The sequence below is a fragment of the Sarcophilus harrisii genome, chromosome 1, assembly GCF_902635505.1.
Source record: "Sarcophilus harrisii chromosome 1, mSarHar1.11, whole genome shotgun sequence".
NCBI classification, from domain to species: Eukaryota; Metazoa; Chordata; class Mammalia; order Dasyuromorphia; family Dasyuridae; genus Sarcophilus; species Sarcophilus harrisii.
The window spans coordinates 643,560,363-643,585,247 of NC_045426.1; the positions used below are offsets into that span (position 1 = coordinate 643,560,363).

Sequence of the window (24,885 nt, forward strand, 5' to 3'; positions counted from 1 at the left end):
TCTTGAAAAACTCTAGTCTAAAAGATTCATTTTTCCTTTAAGGGGTAAATATATAATACCTTCAGAGATGGATATATGTTATTCTGGAGGTTTATAGAAAGTGGTCAATATTGTTTTATCTAGGTTTTTGAGTAAAGTATCATATATTCACTATCTACACGGAATTCCTGAAATTAGTTATTTTCTTGATTTCTAATGAATTTTTTAAATACCAGGATGAGTTTAAACTCAAGGAGAAGAAGGAAAGGAAAAAGGAGGAAAGAATGTTGAATGAAAGTTTTTTAAAGGCCTGGTCAAATTTATTATTGCAATGCCATGGGAAAAATAATAATTTAGCACTAAATTGTGATGAATGAAACTTATTATTTGAGGCAAAATATTATAGGACTGTAATTTGATATTATTCTAAGTTTTAATTTCAGTTATGATTGTATTGTCATGTATTGTCATAAGGTCAATAATCCACCTTAAAGGGGGATATCATATGCTGCCCAGAGGGAGTGTGGTCTAGAAAATGCTACGGATGGATGAATGCTACAGAATGAACCTGGGAAAGGTTGAAGAGACACTTTTGGCATAGCTAAAGATAGTATCCTCTGGACACCTTATTTCCCCGTTTTTGGGGAACAAAAATGTTCCCCACCTGCTTAATCCTGACCCTGGTTAACTCATGTATCTCATATAAATGAGATAGAATTTTATATATGATTTGCTGTTTCTAAAACTCAGCTATGACTCTCCTCTGAAATAAAACATTGCTAAGGATGTTTTATTCTTAAAGTTCATTTTTGAGTCATTCTGTATCTTAGGCTTGGGTCTAGAGGACCAATTTTGTTGTTGTTATAATCATGTCCCTTCTTTCTCTCACAGTAAATTTCTAGGCAGGTGAATAGAGGAAGCTTATCATTGCAATACTGAATCTACTAATTATTAGATGGATACTAAGGAATATAATTTGCTGTAAAGCTATGAGTGGAAAAGATCATTTTCAATATAAATTTGGAGTAAATTTGAGTTGCCTTAAAGATGTCTCAGGAGTCTATGTTTATGCAATATTTTTCAATGAGTACAATTAAAATATCTCTTCTTTCTAAAGAGTGAATTATCAGGAATAAAAAATGTTGAAAAAAAACAACAAGATCAGATGATTATATATAATCAAATGTAAATGATTCTAATGGGATATACAGACTTTGAGCATGCTCTAATAATAAGTTCTAAAAAGCCCTTGTGTGTGTTATGATATTAAATTCTAAAATTTGGGTACAGGATTTTACATATAAAATTGCATTGATCATTTTAAAGAAGAAAGATAGAGAATTACTTGTTTGTGCACTATTTGTGGCCTGTCCTTCTGAGCTCATTTTAGTCTGATTAGCCATACTTGGACACAGTGTACATTGACCCCAAAATAATGATGTCATTTTGATCCTCTTCAACTACAAACAACAACAACCAATATCCCTACCTGATAAACATCATATGTAGGCTAGTGGGAAGGAACTGATTTGTAATGGCCTTTTTACTACATGGACCCATCAAAATTGTCTTGATCTCATTTCAAAAATTGTCAATAAAAGCTTGAAGCTATTGCAGCTCTTCAGTGATCAGCCTATCAATATGTTGCTACCTTGATGTATTTTTAATAAACTCTTTTTAATTCTCTTTGTCCTGAGTTTTGCCTCATTAATCAGGGAGAAAGCCCAAATAAAGAATTTTCCTTTTTAACATAGTCTGGTCTTTCTAGGCCAGGGAGAATAAATCCAAACCCATCTTCTTAAGACCGCCTCCTTCAGGTACCTGAAAATAATTAGCATGTCCCTCTGAGTCAGTTCTTCCCCAGTCTGGACATCTCTGCTTCTTCCAAATGATTCTTATGTGCCATGTATTCTTCATCATTCTAGTTACCTTGTTCTGGGTGCTTGCAAGCCTTATGTCTCTCGCTATTTTTGACACATATTAATCAGCTCCATCCTTCTAAGGATCTCTCCTACTGTAGCTATTCTTCCTACCTTTCTGACATCATCTTTTTTTGCTGAATCATTATCTATGTCCAAGCATGAATATTCTCTAAGACTTGGTCCTGGCACTTTTTTTCTCTCTCTAAAACCCTCTTTTTCTCAGCAATCTAATCTACTCTGCTGGGTTCAGTTATTCTCTCTCTGCAGGGGAATTTCATATTTATATAACCAGCTCTAACCCTCTCTTGAGCTCCTCACCAGCATCACTGTTTCTGGACATGTCCACTTGAAGGTTTTTCAAAAATCTCAAACTCAGCTTATTCAAAATGAAACTGATTTTCTCTCTCCTAAACTTGCTACTCTTCCAAACTTTGCTTTTTCTATTAAAGACTCTCTACATCCATTCATTCAGGGATTCAATCTCAGTCATTCTCTTCTATACTCTCTTCCTTCACCCTCTCTATAGAAAATAAGTTTCTGAGGTAATTAGATGGTATCATGGCCAGAGCCCTACTCCTGAAGTAAGGAATCAAATCCTGTTTTATTCAAGTATTAGCTATGTGGTCCTAGACAAGTTTTAACCCTGATTGTCTCAAAGACAAAAAAAAGTTTCCAAGTCTTCTCAATTCTATCTCCATACCATTTTTACTTTTCATCTTCTCTGCATCCCCTAATTTAGTCCCTCATTATCTGTTGCTTGGATCATTGCAAGGGTTGTCCTAATTAGTCTCTTTGCTTCCAGTCTCCCTATTCTTTAATTCTCACAATTTCCTAAAACACAGGTAAAGCTAAGTCATTCCCTTGCTCTAGAATCTTCAGCGACTTTCTGTTGCTCTTAGGATAAATATAAACTCTTCTGTTTGATATTTAAAGCCCTTCACAATCTTTCTAGCCTTGTTTTACATTATTCTCTTTCATGCATTTTAAATTCTAGCCAAGCTGGCCTATTTGCCACTGGCTAAATCCATGACCCACTTTCCTACCTATATTTGGACATCTCCATGTCAGACTTTTTTGCTTAATTTAAAGCCCATCTAGGGGAAGCCTTCATTGATCTCCTAGGAGTTGTGGCTGTCCTTTTAAATTATCTTGCGTTAATCTCTCTGCTTGCATATTCTGTCATCTTACCAGTAAACCATAAGTTTCTTGGGAGTAGGACTTTTTTTCAATCTTTGTATCCCCAGCCTTAATAAAATGCCTGCTTATCCACTGAATTGAATAGAAGTGAATTGATCAAATCCTCACTGAATTCAATGCTTCAGTGCTGAGACTGAATTATTAAGAAAAAAAAAAAGGAAGAGTGGACAAAAACATTCAAGGGAATTTTATTTTTAATAAGAAACTGGTCATTGCCAATATAGCCAATAATTGGTGAATCACTGACCATATTAGGATGATAGGATTGAAAGCTAGAAGAGATAGACCTTCATGGCCACATAGTCCAAAGCTTCTTAAAAGTGTGGGTCACAACTCTATGTAGGGTCACATAAGTGAATGTAGGAATCATTAAATATTTGACAACAGAAAGTGGTTTCTGGATGCAGTGACCAAAAATTAATTCAAAATCAAACACATAATGAATCTGATGTGTTTCTGGCAGATTTGCCCATGCTGAATTACGCAACTTCACTGTAACCTTGATTCTGAATACATGACATGTATACTTTGCACTGTGCATGCACAAAAGCTGCCAGAAATACCTTGGCTCATATTTGAAATGGAATTGTGCAAAAATTTCTCAGGTGAAAAGGAGTTGCAAGAGCAAAAAAATTAAACTCTGATATCTAGTATAATGCCTTATTCTATAGAGGAGGAAACAGCTCTGAGAAGTCAAATCCTGTCTAATTGTAATAAATCAAGGTAAAGAGCTTTACCTTGTACCTTCGAGGTAATCTTCTTGTTCAATTGTAGTATATGTATATATGTATGTATACAAAGTGAGAAAGTGATTTTAAATGACAGGTATGAAAAGTACAAAGAAATATGAGAAAATTTATGTCAAGTAATATTAAATTAGGAGAATAGTAACATGCATGCTGACTATGACTACATAAAAATTAATAATAGTAACAAAACCTTATTTTGACAGACAGCAAAGACTGCTAGATCCTTATTCATTTCTTTTTAAAATCAAGAGTTAAAAAGTTCCCACCTTATATTTTTATCCAAGATTCAATACTATATTTTACTTGTATTTTAGGAAAACATTAAGTTTATAAGAACAAATGATTTTGGAAAAAGAGGTTGATGAATAGATTTGTGAGTCACAGGAGAAAACCTAAAGGTGAATAAAGGAATGAGTAGAGCGATGTTTGGAGGTGAGTGATTTAGGATAGGGGCGGATGATGGGAATAATGTAAGACATGTTAAAGGGAAATCAGGACAGTGGTGGAGACAAGAAGGGGTGCCTGTTGAATGGCATTAAGTGATAAATATTGGAGCGACTCTGAGATGGGTAATGGAGGCACTGAGGGTGAGAATTGTAAGAAAGGGTGATACTGAGGTTAATGGACATGATGAAGGGTGAATGTTGGAAGGAGATGTTACGATAGGAGTGATGATGATGGAGATACTCTGGGATAAATAATAGGACTGGAGAGACAATTCATTTAGAGGTGAGTGATAAAGTGACTTCAGGGGTCAGTGATGAGAAGCCTTGAGTAACTGGAGGAGCTAGGCAGGTGTGTCAGTTGGCGGGAGATTTTTGCAGAGTGGGTAAGATCTTGGGAAAACACTGAGTGGTGTTATCTAGGACTGGTATGGAAAATGAGATATGGAAAACAGAGGAATTTTAAAGCAGGGTAAAGTTGGGAAAGTCCTTATAGGAGAAAGTGGTCCATTAGGAGCAGAAGAGGAGGATCATGGTGAGAAGGTCCATTTCTCCAGGGTTTATTTTTTCAAATAAGAGACCTGAGATTTGACCTCCTATCCTTCTTTCTCTACCTGGATCTTGCTGTCCATTGTCTTTCTACCTTTAAATCCTTTAAATAATTTTTATTTAAATAAATAAATGCTTTAAATAAAAATCTCTCATTTGTCTTCATATTCTCTTGCCACAGGAAGAAAGAAATCATCCTGGCCTCCTGAGCCACCCATCTACTGCCACATACTCAACTCTATAATTTCAACACTCTTACGATCGGTTGTCTGAAGGGTAGAGCCGGATGTTCCTTCGTTGAACATGCTGCTGATCCCACTGATTCCCATGGCACCTGCCTGGGTTTTTATGGCCGACTTTAGCTCATGGTTTTCCCGAATCAACCTCACCAGCTTCTTCAGCTCCTCATTTTCCCGAACCAGCCGCTCAATTTGATGCCTCAGCCCTTCATAGTTGCTGAGAAGTGACATGATGGGGGGAACTGGAGTGGAAATACTGCTGCTGCGGCAGCGCTCAGGAGGCCGGGGCCTAAGCCCCGGGCTGGTGGGAGACATAGAAGGGCCCGCAATGGTGGATGTGCAGGGCTCCAGGCTTATTGTGAGGTCAGAGGCTCACCTCTCCAGCCCCTCCCTGATCTAGACTCCAACTGACCTTGCCTACAGGGTCCTGGAGACTTAGGAAGAGCCCCACCTTCCTTGCTATGGTAACCCCTTTTCTCCATGTCATTGACCTCCAGTGGGTTGTTAGGGATCTCAAGCAAAGGCCTCAAGCTCTTCCAGTACACCCAGGCCTCAGACCCGACACCCCAAGTCAGAAAACTGGGCTTCCCAAATACCCGGAAGACCAAGTCCCTTCCCCAGCAGCCCTGATCAGGATTCCTGCGTGGCCCCGAGGGGTGATATCTTCTGGAGGGTCACCGGCCTTAGGCTGGCAATATTTTTTAGGAATTATTCCCTTCCCCGGCCTGGTGTTTCTATCTTCTGGATTCCCCTTGGAAAGCTATAAGGTACCCAACATAATTTGTCTTCTGCTAGATTTCTCTCAGTCACCAGTGCCAGGACCTTGTCTTACATCCAGGGCTCTATTATATCTTTTTTTCTTTTTTTAAAAAAATTGTTGCTTTTTGTTTTTAAAATATATACATGGAGCCCTGAAGTCAGGAGGGCTTGAATTTAAATCTGGCCTCAGACACTTAACACTTCCTGGCTGTGTGACTCTGGGCAAGTTACTTAACCCCAATTGCCTCAGCCAAAAAAAAAAAAAAAAAAAAAAAAATACACACACACACACATATATATACAGGAATAATTTTTAACATTCACCCTACAAAACCCTGTGTTCTAATTTTTTTCCTTCCCTTTTCCCCTCCCCCAGTCAGCAAGTAATCCAATTTATGTTAAACATGTGCAATTCCTCTTTACATATTTCCACAAATATCATGCTGCACAAGAAAAATCAGATCCAAAAGGGAAAAAAAAGTCATCTCTTTTTTTTTATAGAGCTCTTTAACAAGAAAAGGATCCATATGTGCAAAAATATTTGTAGTAGCTCTTTTTACAGTGGCAAAGAATTGGAAAATGAATAGATGGCCATCAACTGGGGGAATGGCTGGAAAAGTTATGGTATATAAGAGTAATAGGATATTATGGTTCTATAAAAAATGATGAACAAGCTGATTTTTGGAAAGCCCTGGAAAAATTTACTCGAACTGATGCTGAACAAAACAAGCAGAACTAGGAATATATCATGCACAGTAACAACAAGACTGTGCAATAATCAACTATGAAAGACTCAGTGGTCCAAAAAACTTTGGATAGAAAACACCATCTGCGTTCAGAAAGAGAACTATGGAGATTAACTATAAATCAACACACGCTATATTCACTTTTTTGTTTTTTTTTCTCTTGTGGTTTTTCCTTTTAATTCTGATTTTTCTCCCAATGTGTTTCATAAAGAAATGTGTATTTAAAAAGTTAATATACATGTATAGCCAAAAAAATTAAAATAATTTTAAAAAGGAAATTCAACCTCCCCTCTTTGCTTTTCCCCCTTTTTTGCCCTCCTCTCTAGGCATGGCCATCAGCCATGTAAAAGGACAATTTCCTGAATCTGAACAATGCTACTTTCCTTCTAGAGTCCCTTTCTTGTCTCTCTGCATTCTCTTTTGGAATGTGGACCCTGAGCATATTCTCTAGAAAATTCAGGCAATCAGCTAGCAAGAAGAGTTCCATGTTGGGGGGGAGGGGTGGGAGGAGAAAGAAAAAAAAGGCTAGCTAGAATGTGAACTAAACATTCTACCCAGACCTCATAATGGTAAAGGTTGGGAGCTTGTCATTATCATTCTTATTCTTTTTTTTTTTATTGTTTCAAATAAGGGCCCTGAGATTTGACCTCCTATTCTTCTTTCTCTACCTGGGTCTTGCTGTTGATTGTATAACCATTCCACCTATCTATCATTCCCCTGATTTTATGGTATCCTTTAAATAAAAATCTCTCATTTGTCTTCAGATAAAGACCCAGCTGCTCCCCTGCTCAACCCCCATGCTGGCTCAGCTTTGAGAAATCAGTGCAATTTGGTTAAAGAAATCAGATTCCAGTATGGGAGGTTGGAGTGAGACTGATGCCCATGTGTTATTTGTTGTGTGAGGCTTCCCGATATCATGGGACATTCTATTTTAAGTAAATTGTTCTTTTTGCACAAGATGTGAAGTCAAATGATTTGATAATTTGTCTGTAGAGGAACAAATTCAGGGGTGCTGGGGGCTTGAATGCAAAAGAAAAAAAGAATCTCAGTATGGAATATGGGATTTGCTACAGATTTTCTTAAGGAACATTTCTCCCTGATAACCTGAGAGTAGAGAGGCCTTCTCCAATCCCTTCACCTTTTTTTTTTTATCCCTAGGAGTGAGTCCAGCCTGTACTTTAAGCATAGATAATATTACTTGGTCACAGCAGAAAGATAAATATTATGCATTCTACAATCCCTGAAAAAGCATCACTTATGGTCTCTATTCTGGAAGTAATAAGATGTTTTGTTTGTTTTACAGTACCATTTAGGGCTAGCTTCCACTGACTAGCAATTGCTTCAAGGTTTTTCCACTTCAAGGTCCTCTTTCCTCTTTTCACTTCTTCAGCACCTGTCTGTGTTTTACCTTGAAGGTAAGCACCTGGATAAGCAAACCTGCCCTCCTTGCTTTTATTTTGTCATCTCCTCTTCTTGGATCCTTCTCTGTCTTTTCTGCTTAGTTATTTTCTCCCTGTTCTCTTCCACTTCTTTTCCTTGTATCTGAATTCTTTTCATTCTCATTCTTTGCAAATTTTCTCAAATTTCCCCAAATGAAATGTCAACTTCTGTCTTCTTTCATCATCCCCAAATCCTCCAATTGTCCTTCTTTACAACTGCCTTTCACCTATATTTTCTCAGTCCAAAACCTCACTTCATCCTTCTCTTTCTCTTCCTTTCCACTTGTCCCAGAAGGACAATACAAGTATTGTGTCCAGACAACAGGAAGAGAGAATTTCACTCTATTCTACTATGGTTAGAGACTACCCGGAATATTGTGTACAGATTGGGATCCCACATTTTAGGAAGTCATTCAAAGTCATTCTGTAGGAGGAATAGCCATGGATTTCTGGCAGAAGCTTAATGCTGCATCAACTGGACCTCAGACATTAGTCCTGAAGCCAGAAAGCTGGAGGTGTAAGTAGTACTAAGTCTAGTAGCAGTCTGCCTAAAGCATGAGACACTAGACATGCTAAATCAGATGCCAGGTCTAATACAGAGCCAGATGGGTGCATATTCCACTTGTGAGGATGACTTCTATAGGTTGGCACCTTCTCTGGAAGTGTTTCTTGGGTGTTTACTATAAGTACATTTGGGTATACTTATAGAATTATGAGACCTCTAATTAGCCAGATTTAGGAGAGGAAAAAAAAATTAGTTTTCAGGATTATCACAAGTTCATAACTTACTATTTTAACCTAAATTTGAAAATAGGCATTTTATTAATTTTGAGCATGGTGGCAAATATGGATATGTTATCAACTAAATGGTAGCTACTTAGACAATTTGAATATTCAACTAAGTCAGGAAATAGGAGAGGCAGTTAGGAGCCATAAAGTGCTGGACTTCCCCCAATCCAGAAGGATTTAAGACTTAAACGCTCTTGTAATCATGGGGCAAGCTACTCTGACTTCTCTCTGCTTCTGTAAAAGGGAGATAACAAAACCGTGCATTTCATAGTCATTGGGAGAAGCAAGTGGTTTAATAAATGCAAAGTGTTTTGCAAACTTTAAAGCATTGTAGAAACATTAGCTGCTCACTACTGTTAGGAAGAATACTGAATTAGTAGGTGAGCAGAAATCTAGTTTTGGCTTTACCCACTAACTAGTTGTGCGATAGAAAATAAGTTCTGCAGTTTTATACTCTGTGTAAGAAGATTGGGGCGAATGAGAAAGTTCAGAGACCTTTTGGAGCTCAGCCAGAGGCTGTGAAATAGGTGCTTGAGTACAGTTAGGAGAGATAGTGAACCAGCCTTGGGAGGAGATGAACATAGTGTCTGACCATGAATCATCTAACGAAATACTTAATGACTTACTGGAGGCTGAATGACCCAGAATACAATGATTAGAATATTGACATGGGGCAGGGTTTGAGCAATAGCTCACAACCCATAGTTAATGGAAATACTTCAATTTTTCTAGGAACACTAGATGTATAAACTTAGCCAATAACTAGCAGTTACTGTTGGGGATGGAAGTGACTTGATCCAAGGGTGATTGTGTTCTTCCAAACAGACCTCAACCTGGAATTATTACTATATCTTTTTGGCAAATCTTTCTAAATTCCAGTGGAAGTGGATCAGGCTTAGTGGAAGAAGAAAAAAAATTTTTTGTTGGTGTTTTTGTTTTAAATTTTATTTTTTAGGTTATATAACAACTTTAGATAACATTTTAAACATTTTTTAATGAGCTATGTTGGGGAAGAAAACTCAGAACAAAAGGGAAAAACCATGAAAAAGAAAAAAAAAACAAAAGGAAAAAAAGGAAAACAGTATGCTTCTATCTGCATTCAATTCCCATAGTTCTCTCTTTGGATATAGATAGCATTTTCCATCAAAGGTTTCTTGGAATTGCCTTGGGTCAATGAATTGTTGAGAAGAGCTAAATCTATCATAGTTGCTCATCATATAGTCTTGCTGTTGCTGGGTACAACGTGTTTCTGGTTCTGCTTACTTCACTCAACATCCGCTGGAGTAAATCTTTCCAGGTTAAGAAATAAGAACCTTAATGGGAAATGAAATCATGACCTCAAAGAGGTAGTGGACTATATGAATAAGGCAGCTTTTTGTTACAAGGTAGAATGCTGTACGGGGTGGAGGGATTCATGAGGAAACAAGAATAATATAAAAAAAAAGGGGAAAGGGCATAGCCTAGTTGAAATATATATGTTTAATGAGCTTTTGCATATTAATTTCTCCACTCAGTGGTGGAGAAAACCATCATTTTGTGAACATGGGACTGAAGATTGGGGAAGGGGAACATATAAACAAGGAGTAACCCAAAAAAGGTGGGCCTTGAAGCATACAAATCTTATGGTACCCAGCTAATGGGGAACTGAGAGAGGGAGGGGACTGTTCAGAAATAGGATAAAAAGCTTTCTCAGCTTCTGTGAAGGTGTGGGTTTGCCTTGGATACCACAAAGACATACACCTGCAAGAAGGTAAATAAAACAGACTTTTCGATTCAACCCTTTCTGAGTCCAACACATTTATTTCTCACATGAAGGAGAGATAAAGATATTGCAGCCAAGAAAAGGAAAAGAAATGAATGAAAAGAAGTTACAGAGAAAGCCATCTTTGCAAATTACATGCTGAATATATATCTTAAAAATATCTATTTAAACAAGAAAAATAAACTATAAAAACAGGGATTTAGTTTCATATGCAATTCCTTTTTCTATTCTAGTATTGGTATAGAAATACTCGTTTACTGTTTCTTAAGCTCAATTTTTTCAAAATTAGATTAAAAAAAAAGATCATTGGCTTTAGAATCAAAGGTTAAAGTTTCGAATCTTGCCTCTGATCTTTTTACTGAGCTCAATTACTGGCAAATCATGCAACTTCCTGGTTTGTTGCTGCCTTTGTAAAATGATGACATTTGGTTAGATGTCCTCGAAGGCCCTTCCAACTCCAGATCTGTTATCTTCTATGATTCTCTGTAGCTGCCTACAGCCTTTCTTCAAAGCCCACCTAAGTAGCCATCCTGCCTATCTTGTCAACTGTCCTGTCCTGTTGTGATACCCACTATCCACCCCCACCTTCTGCTAGTCACACTTCCCATTTCTAAATCTTATTCTGAGAACTGTAGTCATATCAATGTTACTACTGTTATGGGAAAAAATGTATCAATCAGTTCCTGAGACTCTCCAGTCCCCTCCCTGGCCACCACTTCCTTATAGGTGCTATCTCTTCCTTCTATCAAGATTCAAATTCATTGTATGCAGTACTATATTATTTTTATATTTGTATTCCTATACAAATATGGCACAAGTAATGTTTCTTCACTCACTGTGAATGTCCATTTTTCTATTTCCATTAAGAATTAATTTATACTATACAAGGTCAAATTGGAATTATAATTAATATAACTATTTGTTTTCTAATTTTATTCTATTTATGTGTAGTGGAGATTTACTTGGAGGTTTCACAACCCAAGGGAGCTCATGTTGTGGAAATAGGTCTATAGGAGTTATTTCAGGTAGCATACACTGGTACCTCCCTTGGAAATTTCACCAGAGGAACTCCGCAGACATATATGTATCTCATTTCTAAAGATCTTGCCTTTTGTGATAACAAAGCAATCCCTTCTTGATCACTGAGCCAGAAGAGCCTATGATTCACTGGAAATTCATTTACCTTCTGTGCCTTTCTCTTCCCATTTCTGATTTCTCCTAGTTATAAAGTGCCCGCTTTCCTCACTCCTCTTTAGATAGACTCCAATAGTCCATCAAAAATTTAACTAGGGGAAATCAGAAAAGGTAGCTGCTGAACTTTTAAGAAATCTAAGGTTTAATTCTATAAGGCAGAGGTGAAGAAAGAGTGCATTCATGCACTCCAGGTAACTCCTGTGCCCCCTTTACATCAGGTATGAATAAGAGCCAGTGCAAAATCCCAAAGGGAGAAGATGGACTGCTACAATTTGGAAATCACACATGGGTTAGTTTGACTAAAACATAGGGTTGTGAAGGATAGTATTATGAAACAAACATCAGAACTTTTATTTCATATTGCCATTTAAATGATTATTTTCCTTATTATGATGATGTTTAACAATAATCTGAGAGCTTATCTGAGCTTTGGACTTTCTCTTTGCAGCAGGGTGCTTGCTTTTGTTTTGTTTTTTTTTAAATAATTATTCCAAGCTTTTCTTGGGGATTTTCCTGAAATTTAATGATTACATTTTTTTTTCTTTAAATTTCCTGGTATTTCAATGGAACTAATATTTTTTTTTTGTCTTGATCTTTTAAGATTTACCACTTATGACTAGAGAAGTAGAGCCGTGATTGAAAGAATACTGGATTGAAAGTCAGAAGAGCTTGGTTAAGGTGCTACCTTAAGGAAAGAAGGAAGGAAGGGAGGAAGGGAACAAGTATTGATTAAGCATCTACTATGTGCCAGACATTGTGCTGAGTGTTTTATACATATTGTCTCACAACCCTGGGAAGTAGATATCATTATCTTCACTGAAGAAATTTAAGTCAATAGAGATTATGTGACTTTCCCAGGCAAGAGCCAGGAAGTGTCTGAAGTTGGATTTGAACTCAGATTTTCCTGACTCCAGGTGCAGGACTCTATCCATACTATCCATTGTGTCACCTGGTAGCCTGAGAAACCTTACCTAGCAAAGTATTTAAATTCTCTAGGTCCCAGACAGATGGATTAGATGAGCACTATGGTTCTTTTTTCATTCTAAAGTTATCTAAGGATCCTTTAAATCTCTTTCCAAAAGAGTTGTTAAATTCTCTGGGGACTCAACTTTCACAACAGAAATGGGATGTGGGAGAATGAATACAGAGGGAAGGAGGGCACAGGTTAAGGTTTCATTCCTTTGTACTTAGAAAGACCCACTGGAGAGATTCTTTATCTGGGACCTCCATTATTGGACAGTTTAGATTTAGTGATACAGAGAATCAGAAACATTAGCATTTTTGTTTTCTGTGTTTCCTTTATAAGTCAGAGCAGTTCTTTTAAGATACTTTTGCTTGAATTTGGAACTATGCCCCAAGGGCTATAAAACTGGGAATACCCTTTGATCCAGCAGTGCTTTTACTGGAGCTGTATCCCAGAGGTTCATAAAAAAGGGAAAGGGACCCACATGTGCAAAAATGTTGGTGGCAGCCCTTTTTGTAGTGGCCAGAAACTGGAACCTGAGTGGATGCTCATCAGTTGGGGAATGGATGAATAAGTTATGGCATATGAATGTTTGGGAATGTTATGGTTCTATGATGAACAAGCTGATTTCAGAAAAGCCTGGAAAGACCTACATGAACTGATGCTAAGTGAAGTAAGTAGAACCAGGAGACCTTGGGATACACGACAACAAAAGATTATACGAAAATCAACTGTGATGGGCTCCGCTTTTTTCAACAGTGAGGTGATTCAAGGCAATTCCAATAGATTTGTAATGGAAAGAGCCATCTGCATCCAGAGATAACTATGGATACTGAAGGTGGATCAAAGTATAGTATTTGCACCTTTTTTTGTTGTTGCTTGCTTGTGCTTATTTTTATTTCTCATGTATTTTTCCTTTTGATCTTATTTTTCTTGCACAATATGGAAATTGGTTTAAAAGAATTGCACATATTTAACCTATATCAGATTGCTTGCTGTCTAGGGAGAAGGGAGGATCAGAGGGAGAAAAATTTGAAACACAAGATTTAACAAAGGTAAATGTTTAAAACTATTTTTGCATGTATTTGCAAAGATAAAATACTATTCATTTTTTAAGATACTTTTGCTTGTTTGAATGCTGATGTATTTATGTATCATTCTTGTCCTCATTTTTGCAAGATCACCTAGTACTAAGCAGTTTGCCTAGGGCAAACAATGATAGTTCACAAATGTTTTTTTTTTTTTTTTTTTCTCTTTAAGCAAACCCAGAGTACTTGGCTACAAAAGATCATTATAGACCCATAGGGTCACCAGTTAGCCTAAAAATCCAAGTAGTAAATCCTGAGTATCTGGACTCCAAGTGTTCAGGTTTTACTTAACCATATTTTATTTCTTTTTAATTCCTCCATTTGGAATTCCCCAGGTGTTTCAAAGATCCTTAGAGAAATTTTGAGTGCTCAAGTTATTTCAGGGAGTTGGGAGGTACTTCTTGATCAATGCTTTCATGTGCTTTCCCCCAAGAACCTTGTGTAAGAAAGGGGAGAGTACCTTACAGAATGGGGGAATCTTTTTTTAAAGTTTTCTCAGTAAATAAATCTCTTTTCTAAAATCTAATAAATTTCTACTCATTTATGGATAGTGAGGAACATATAGGGATTCATGAATTACTCCATACCTCTTAGGGTTAGATTCCCAAAAAGAAAAGCTGACAGTGGTCCTTTGGGGCCCAACCTGACTATGAGCCCAGTGGAAGTACTTCACAATTTTTTTTGAGGAGCTCATAGAGTGCTGTGTTTAGGGTCAGGAAGACTCATTTTTCTGAGTTCAAATATGGCCTCAAATACTTATAAGCTGTGTGACCTTGGGAAAGCTGTAACATTCACAGTGGCCTGTGCTAAGCCAGGTTAAGGATAACCAGCAGCCCTCAAATCCATTGGTGAGTTAGGGAGTTGTATACCCCAAGCTTGTGAAGTCTTGATGGGATGGTGTAGTAGAAGGTCTTCTGGATAACCTTTAGGACCTTGCCGCCAAGGGGTAATGTTTCATAGGAGCAGCATTATCCCACTCAAGCTAGTCTAGTTTTTTCTTAAATGTTATTGAAAGTATAATTGAGACTGAATTTGTTCAAAGGACTATGGTTCAAATCAATCACATTGTTCTAATAGGGGTTCCTCCTTCAGTCTTGATACACACACTTCCAAATTATTTACTACCATGACAAATAGAGAAACTACACATACCAATGTGGTATCATTGCTAATATCCTTCCTATGCTATTGTTAAATAAATCTTTTCATTAACTATTAAATAACCTAATAAGTGTCTCATTTCATCTCAGTCTTGAATCCTGGCTTAGGACACCATTAATATATAAACAAATAAATAAATTGGGGGGGGGGAGGAAGAAAATAGAAAATATTCAATTATAATTCTCACATAAATCAATATATATCAACGTATTCGATTACAGCCAGAGCATAGATTAAATACACGTGTATTAATAGTATCATCTATGACATGTGTAACCAATCACATTAAATTGCATTAAATTCCTTTTCCATGATTATGTTAGTTTTGTCACTAGCTTGATGCTTTTGGATCTGCTGTGATTTTACCCATACATGAACTATATAGTTTTTAACTTTTTTGGTGTCCTTGGAACCCTTTGGCCATCTGGGGAAGTCCAAGCTGATCATTAGCATTTTTGGACCTATATACCTTCATTCCTAAACTCAGTGCATAAATGATCTAGACTGGCATTCTCAAACACTATGGATTGTGTCTTTGTCCTGGGGGGGAGGATCTTCACAGCTGAAATACGGGACAAAAAGGATTAGTCTCTAGGTTCAGCTCTTTCCCTTCTCTGAACTTCACTCTGCCTCAGTTTCATGTGGTCTGTGAAAGATAATACAGCATCCTTTTTATCTGAATCATCACCTTTTGAGGTATTTTTAGATTTTGAGTGGCCAAAGTTCATTCTGGCTAAGGGCCTGAACCTTGTTTTCCAAAACAAGTTCCTTGGAATTTAATATCCAAAATACTAGCTCCAAGCTGCTTTCTGGAGTGCATTCAGTCCACAAATGGCCATACATCACTGCCTCTCTGGTGACTTTTTTTGTATCAGACTACTTGTGACCCTTGATCCCTGGCAATCTAAGTGGAAATTCTCTTAAATATCCCCTTCTTCATCAGGTTTTCTGTAAGCCCTTTGAGTCTGGGTGAACAGAGGTGCTCTATTATTCCTTGTTTCTATTGCCCAGACACAAAAAGATATTCAAAGTGATTCAAAGTTGTGTTTTCCTGTGTTTGCTTCCTTTATTTAGGCTCTAATTGTTCTCCATAATTCCATAGCTCTCCTGGAGTAACTGTGCTCATAAATCATCCATTACTTCCTTCAAAACCAATTGTGTCTTCACCTCCCTGGAGGGTTACAGACCTTTGCCCATCTTTACCATGGAAACTGGGCACCTTCTGAAGAGTTTAAAAGAAGGGCTGGTAAGCTAGAATGAGAGTGGATGAAAGGAGTAATGTAAAATAAATTTGGCAGGGAAGTGGGAGTCCCATTATGAAGGTGCAGGGTGAGGAGTTTTATCTTCATCCTGGAAGCAACAGGGAATCACTTTTTAGCAGTGATGGCATTCAATTCTTCAAATATTACATGTTTCAAATTTCCGGACTTATTCTGGGTGCTGGAGGAAAAAAACCCAAAGTTGAACTAGTTCTTGACCACAAGAATTTAAATTCTACTGGGATAATATAAGATGTGCAAAATAAATGCAAAATATATGCAAATTAATTTTTAAGAGGGAGAGAGTGCTATTATGGTCTTAAGACTCCACATGGGATATAGACACATGGCTAGTTCATAGGAACAATAAATATCTGTTTAGGGATGGTTTTCACTTATTAGAGGCAAGTAGGTGACCCAGTGAATAAGCCAGGCCTAGAGTCAGAAAGACATGAACTCAACTCCAGCTTCATATACTGATTAGTAATGTGACTTTAGGCAAATCACTTCATCTTGTTTGCCTCAGTTTCTTTTATCTGTATAATGAGCTGGAGACAGAAATGGCAAACCAGTATTTTTGCCAAGAAAAATTCAAAATAGGGAAGAGTCAGACATGAGTGAAATGACTAAAAAACCCAACAAATTTACTTGGGGTATTAACACACGTTTATATTCACATAGGTAAAAATCCAGCTAAGACGTATGAATTAATTCCACATGCAATATTAAATTTAGTGGTAATCCACTCTGGCTATTTTTCTAGGTCTGTCTTCCACATCTTCATTGTCTCCTCTACTGTCTCCAATATTTCAAATATCATTGATTATGATATCTACCAGTTCTTTAATTTTTTTATTTTCTCCAGATACATGTAAAAAACATTTTTGTTATACATGTATATTTTTTTACATATTTCCTTATGGAGAAAAATCAAAACAAAAGGGAAAAACCATAAGAGAAAAAAAACAGAAGAAAAAGAAAAAAAAAGTGAATATAGCATGTGTTGATTTATATTTAGTCTCCATAGTTCTTTCCCTGGATGTAGATGACATTCTCTGTCCAAAGTCTACTGGGATTGCTTCAGATTACTGAACCATGAGAAGAACCAAGCCTTTGATAATTGATCATTGCACATTCTTGCTGTTATTGTGTACAATGTATTCCTGGTTGTGCTTGTTTTGCTTAGCATCAGTTCAGGTAAATCTTTCTAGGCCTTTCTGAAATCAGCTTGTTCATTTTTTTTTAAGAACAATAATATTCCATTACTCTCTTATATTATAACTTATTCAGCCATTTCCCAATTGATGGGCTTCTACTCATTTTCCGATTCTTTGTCACCACAAAAAAAATCGTGCTTTTTTTGCACATGTGGGTCCTTTTCCTTCTTTTATGATTTCTTTGGAATACAGATTCCTTCCTACCAGTTCTTTCAGGATAATGTAGTTCAAATAGGTCAAATGATTTGAATTTATCCAAGACAACTTCTCCTTACTTATGTTGGGTATCAACTCCAATCAGTCATTTTTGTTTTGTTATTTTTCATGTCCCAACCCCCTCAATTCTGGCAAACTGGATTCTGTAATGTATACATGAATATTACCATATATGGAGCAATACATTTAACAATGCAATAAATTATCTCAAAAGATCTTAGTGAGACTTGTCATGAAAGCACACTTTAAAATTCTGACTGTTCGCCTGCCATCTAGAAAAAGAAAAATACTATTTTTCCCCCTCTAGCAGATCCTTGTAAACTAGAGCAAGAAGAGTATCATGTGCCATGTAGAGAATCTCTACAGTAGGTCCCAGCAGCTAGAAAGGCTTATCCTAGATAAGCCCCAGATATCACAGATCTTCTGGGCTTACTTGCCCAAACCATGTCAACTGTGGAAGTTTGGGTCTCTAAAGAAGTGGAGTTAAAAATCTTCCTAACACTGGCTAATAAGATTCCATCATATCATCAAATGAGATAATAATCATTAAGCACTTAAAATAAGGCTTGACACATAGTAGGTGCTTAATAAATGCTTATTTCCTTCCTTTCCATTTCTCAATTACTAGACTCAGTTAATTATTTTTTCAACTTGTTCATTTAAAAATTTGCTAATTAAAGTAAAATTTTGGTTTTTTAATTAATTTTTTCATTTTGAACGTTAAAATATGGAACACTTCATGAATTTGTGTCATCCTCACACAGAGGTCATGCTAATCTTTTTGTCATTCTAATTTTAATATATATACTACCTAAAAGCATTTACTCAAATGACATAGCAATTATAATACTTGCAAAGCATTTCCCCTAAAACCAAGGGTTATACTCTCCTACAAATACAGAGTCCATGGGGGAAAGAGCAGATATGAACTTAATAGTACAATTTTGAGGCACATACATGGGCTACATATATGGCTAACATAACTTAGAGTTACAGAAGTATAGGGCTTCAATGTCCTTTCTTACTCATGGAGTACACTCCAGGGCATGGGGTTAGTGATGGATGAATTGTTTCACTGCTTAGTTGGGTTGGCTCCTAGCAAAGCCATGTCATCTCCCTTGGAAAGGCAGCTGGACTTACTCCTCATGGGGTCTGGTATTTTGTATAAACTGGAAAATCCACTACTGGACTAGGCCAGTCAGGTTTCTCAGTCCATTATTTACTACTGGACCAGGTCCCTCAGATATTGGCCAGCTACTGCCAGGTTGGGCTGGATGGGACACTCATCTGCTGGCTCTTCTGAGGACACAGGGCTACCTACATTGGATAAGTTGATCCATGGGAAACCATGAACTAGCTTTGATGGAATGTAGTTACTGTTTTTTTGGTTGTTGTTTATTTGTTTTAATTTTATTCTCTATTGCATTTTGAGTTTTGAGTTATTTTCCTTCTTGCTTCACAACCCCACGTTAGAGAAGACCAGCATATGATATATATATATATATATATATATATGTAGAACTGTATGTCAATTTTTTCTCTGAAAGTGAATAGCATTTCCCTTTATAAGTCCTTCATAATTGATTTGAAAGATCATGTTACTCAAAATAGCTTAACCCTCTTCTTCAAATAAGCTCACCATTTTACTATATACAATATTCTTGGTTCTTCTTGTTTTACTCTTTGTTATTTCCTGCAAACCTTTCCATGTTTCTTTTTAAAAATCAACCTGCTTGTCGTTTCTTAAAGCACTATAATATTCCATTATAATTATATATGACAACTTATTCATCCATTCCCTTCCCCTCAGTTTCCAGTTCTTTGCCACAACAAAGAGTGCTATGAATGTTTTAGAACATATAGATTTTTATTCTTTTCCCCTGATCACCTGGGGAAACAGACCTGTAGCATTGCTGGGTCAACGGGCATAAATAGTTTTATAAATCTTTGGACATAATTCCAAATTGCTCTCCAAAGTGATTAGATCAATTCATAATTTCAGCAATGTATTTTTCCATATCCCCTCTAACATTTGTCATTTCCCCTTTCGATCATTTTAGACATTCTGATAGTTTTGAGGTGGTATTCCAGAGTTGTTTTGATTTGAATTTCTCTAATCAATGACTTAAAACCCTTTTTCATATGACTATAGGTGATTTTGATTTCTTCCTGTTCATATACTTTGATCATTTATCAATTATGGAATGATTCATATTCTTATTAACTTGACTCAGTTCTCTATATAAGATTATGAGGCCTTTAAATAGACTTGTGATGGAGAAAGCCACCTGCCTCCAGAAAGAGGATTATGGGAACTGAATGTAGATCACAACATAGTATTTTCACCGTTTTTGTTGGTATTTGCTTGCTTTGTTTTCTTTTTGATCTAATTTTTCTTGTATAGCATGATAAATGTGGAAATATATTTAGAAGAATTGCACATATTTAACCTATCTTGGATTACTTGCTGTATAGGAGAGGATATTGAGAGAAGGAAAGGAAAAAAAATTGAAATGCAAGGTTTTGCAAGAGTAAATGCTGAAAACTCTTGTATTTTGAAAATAAAAAGCTATTATTGGATAAAAAAAACATTTTAAATGAATGTTGAAAAAAATTAGATGCAAGACCTTCAATCAAAAAGTTAGGTATAAAATTTCACACTACTCCATCCTAATTTCCTGCTTTCTTTCTAATCTTGGCTACATTTGGTTTTATTTATATAAACCCTTTAAAATGTAATACAATCAAAAATATCTACTTTATATTCCACAATACTTTCTTTTGTTTATTCTTCTCTTACTCATAAATCTGAAAGAAATATATTTTATGAGCTTCTAATTTTCTTGTGATATTTCCCTTTATGTCTAGGTCATGTATCCATTGACTTTATCTTGGTAGATACTGTAAGATACTGGTCTAAACCTAGTTTCTGCCAGACCACTTTCTAGTTTTCAGAGCAATTTTTACCAAATTCCAAAAGCTTAGATGTTTGCATTTATCAAACATGAGATTACTATAATAATTTACAAGTATATATTGTATACTGACTCTCTTCCACTGATCTTCCATACTATTTCTTGGTCAGTAGCAGATAGTTTTGATAATTACTGTCTCATAATATAGTATAAGATCTAGTACTCTTTCCTTTACATTTAAAAAAGTTAATTCCTTTGATATTTTTGACCTTTTCTTTTTCCAGATGAATTTTATTATTTTTTCCTAGATAAATAAAATAATTTCTTTTCATAGTTTAATCATGATGCCACTGAATAAGTAGATTTGTTTAGGTAGAATTGCTATTTTTATTATATTGGCTTCTCTCATCTCTTCTTGCAGGACTTTGTTGGTGACATATAGAAATGTTGCTGACATATGTAAGTTTATTTTATATACTTGGTTTGCTAAAATAATTGTTTTAAGTAGTGTTTTTAGTTGAATATTTTAGGATTTTAGGATTTTCCAAGTATATCATCACATTATCTGCAAAAAGAGATAGTTTTATTTCCTCATTGCTCAGTCTGATTTCTTCAATTTCTTTGTCTTATTTTCTTACTAGTGCTAGCAGTTCTAATACAATAATCTAGAATTTGTTCTTCCTGGTTTAGGTATCAGTAACATATTTTGTTTCATAAAAGGAATTTGTTAGGTCTTCTTTCCCTATTGTTTCGAATAACTTTAACATTGGAATTAGTTGTTCTAACAAACATTCAAATGTTTTTTAGAATTCACTTATAAATCCAGATGGTACTGATGCTTTTTTCTTAAGAAACTCATTTATGAACTGTTTAATTTCTTTTTCTAAAATAGGTTTATTTACATATTCTATTTCTGCTTCTGTTAATCAGGGCAGTTTATTTTTCTAAGTTTTCTTCCATTTCTTGGCTGTTAACTTTGTTAGAATCAGACTGTGCTCCTGTGGTATAGGGGATTAAGATGAATAAAAAGCCCAAGAGAAGTTCTGAGTAATTAATAATCAATTTATTAATTAGGCTAGCAAATAATCGTTAAACTGACGGTCAGTAGTTTCTCAGTAACCAAATTAAAAAACCATTGAAATCCCCTAAATAGCTTTGGAAAAAGAAGTACTCCTAACAAGTGAAAAATGAAGAGGAGGACATATTAAAGAAGAGGTGGGTCAAAAATCTTCAGCTCCTCCTGCTGAAAATAGGATTTGATCATGAGATTCAGTTGCCTCCAGAAATCTGGACAAAGAAATCCATCTCCACCAAGACTCTTATGGTTGTTCCTCTTCATAAACTGGATCATCCTGAATTCTAATGGAGAATTACAAGAACTGGGACTTATTAAAGGCAGGGTAGAGCTCCACCCAACAATGCAAATCAGGTACCTAGAGCATTTGGACAGTCTCATTTTATCAGCAATGTCTTCAGAGACTGGCTGATAGACCTGCAAGGTCTGGTCCCCAAATGAAAAAAATAGAAAGGAAAAGCATTGGTTCTAATTTAATAATTGGTTATTCATATAATGGAAAAAATCATTTCTCTCAGGATAATATCTCAGGCTTTTCATATTGTTGTTTTTGGAGCGCTATCTGGTCATTTTTAACTTTTTGATTCTTCCAATATACTTTGATCCAGGGCCAGGTACAGTCATAATTCTCCTGGCTTATGAGCAACCTCAAGTACTCCTCTTTACCCCTAAATTACAACCAAGGCCCACCACTGCCACCTCAAAAGCTCTCACTCCCCCTGAAACACACCACTGGCTTCCACAGGGGCTGCAAGTATCACTGACCCCTCTGCCTTAGAACTGAAAGCAAGGGCTTCACTCTCCTGTGAGTGACCACAATCGGTCCTGGAAATCAAAGGAAAGACCTCTTCCCCTCCTGAAGATGCACTCACCACTGTGCACTTCTCTTCTTCTTCTGGAGCTGTGTCCAATGCCAATGGAGATTCCCACCCGTGCAATCTTCCCCTAATCAGCTCCCCATCACCCCTAACAGCTGCCCCCAAAGCTTGCTGTTTCCTGACAGGCCATAACTGCACCTTTTCGTTCCTGGACAGACCACTACCCCATAGGTCAGATCTTTTATAAGTCCCTGGCAAGTTGTCTTAGACTGGACAACTTGCTTTCACCTGACTTTTCCTTGTCTCTGCTGCTCTAAAATTCAACTTCAGGCATTATTTAATAGATAGATAGATATAAATAAATACAGCTAAATAGATAAAGATATTATATATATCAATTATTTTAAGTTATTTGGAGGGGATTTGGGGAGAGCAGCATAACTCCTGTTTTATTAGGCTATCTTTCCACAATCCTCTCCCTTGTTTTAATCACCTTTACTGATTGCCATGGCTGAGTGATCAACTCTCTAGCTAGAGTGTATCTGTTCTTTAGATCAATTGGACAAGCATTTATTAAGCTTTTAATGTGTTCCAGGCATTTGGAATAACATATGCAGGCAAAAAGACAGCCTCTGCCCTCAAAAAACTTACATTCTAATGGGGGAATATAATATGTAAAAGGGAGCTGAAAGTGGGGCTGGAAGGAATAGGATATACTCACTGGGGCATACTGATGGTGAATGGGAGAGGAATGGAGAATAGCCGGCCTGTGCCATTTCTCAAAACCCCAAGTAGAGATTCTAAGAAAAATCCACCAGTAGGAGAAGGGGGATCTCAAAGATGGAGAGATGGTCCAGAATAAGAAGAGCACAGAAGGGAAAGAAGTCTCCAGAGTTAGGAGGCAGCTGAGCGATGGTGTGAGATCCAGAGTCAGAAGCAGAGGAAGGAAGGTACTTTCTCAAAAGGAAGTCTTTTTCTTTGGCAATGACCTTTAGCTTAGGATTGGCACTGATTTCTCCTTTTCGATTGCCCCAGAGTCATTACAGGGAGCTTTTTTATCTCCAGGAAGGAGGTGATAAAATTTGACTTTCAACCAGGAAGGATTGTAGAAAGAGAGAAATCAAAGTAAGGAAGTCCACAAATTCTTGTAGATGAGTGGCTAGGAACAAAGGTCTCTAGGCTTTGCTGACTTCATCATATACTACTGAAGTCTTAGATCCTTACTAAAGTGTGGAATATTTATTGTGAAGCTTGAGGTCTCTCAAATAATTTCAAGTCCCTGCCCATTTAGCCCTACCTATCTTTAGCTTTTGCTGAAAAAAAAGCAATTTTTTTTTTTTTTTTACAGTTACAAAGGTCATTTTCTTTGGCAGAGAAAGCAGAAGCCAAATAAACTCGGAGCAGTTCTGCTTTCTCTATTGGCAGAGTGATCTTTGTCCTATCCACAACAAATAATAGTCTTCTCTCCTCTTTGTTCATTCTCAATATAGCTTAAAAACAAATGCTTCTTTTTATTTTTCACTTCCATATATATATACATATAATATTCATATAGACATAAAATCTTGAAATATATATGGAAGAGAAAAGTAAATAAGAAATAATTTTAAAGAATTAATAACTCTGATTAATACAATGATAAACTCTAGATTCCAGAGGGCTACAGAGAAAGTATTCCACCTATTTCCTGACAGGTGCAGAGTAAGATATATATTTTTGGATATGACCAACATGGAAATGTATTTTACTTTTCTTTTCTTTTTTTTCTCCCACTGGTATAATGGGAAGGTGGGTAAGAGAGAATTTTTTGAGTGTGTGAATTTTTTTAAAGTTTTAAATTGAAATTTAAAAAATATTTTTCTAATTTTACTTATATCATTTTATATTAATTCATATGTCTTTGAATGCTTCTCTGAATTCTTTATATTCATGGTTCCTTGAAACACAGTACTATGTGTTCCTTATGTTCATGCCCCACAGTTTGGTCATTCCCTAATCCACATGCTTCTTTTCCAGGTCCACAAAATAAGTATATGGATAAGTATATGAGATGATCCAGGCCAGTTCCAATTATCTTGTGATGAAGAGAGCCATCTACATCCAGAGAGAGGGCTGTGGGAACTGAGTGTGGACCACAATATAGCATTTTTACTCTTTTTGTTGTTGTTTGCTTTCATTTTATTTTCTTTCTCATTTTTTTCCTTTTTGATCTGAGTTTTCTTGTGCAGCAAGATAACTGTATAAATATGTATGCATATATTGGATTTAACATATATTTTTACCATATTTAACATATACTAGATTACTTGCCATCTGGGGGAGGCAGTAGGGAAAAGGGGGGGGAAATTGGGAACACAAGGTTTTGCAAGGGTTAATGGTTGAAAAATTGTCCATGCATATGTTTT

General features: G+C 36.3%; 1 protein-coding gene, 1 long non-coding RNA gene and 1 pseudogene across 6 annotated transcripts in view; 1 reads left to right on the top strand and 2 right to left on the bottom strand.

Annotated features, from left to right (window-relative positions):
- SPATC1 (spermatogenesis and centriole associated 1) overlaps positions 1-5,474 on the bottom strand; it is a 101,864-nt gene extending 96,390 nt beyond the window's left edge. For all 5 annotated transcript variants that reach the window (XM_031947403.1, XM_031947402.1, XM_031947400.1 and 2 more), the window contains exon 1: positions 5,099-5,474. In XM_031947403.1, the coding sequence (XP_031803263.1) occupies positions 5,099-5,393 (295 nt within the window). In that variant the 5' untranslated portion in view covers positions 5,394-5,474. The remainder of the gene's footprint in view (positions 1-5,098) is intronic.
- Positions 5,456-24,584, top strand: LOC116420732. The gene is made up of 3 exons (XR_004231144.1): positions 5,456-5,845; positions 21,009-21,046; positions 24,497-24,584. It is a non-coding gene; the product is annotated as an uncharacterized LOC116420732 (long non-coding RNA).
- LOC111719164 lies at positions 18,394-18,493 on the bottom strand (annotated as a pseudogene).
- Positions 24,585-24,885: the final 301 nt, after the last annotated feature.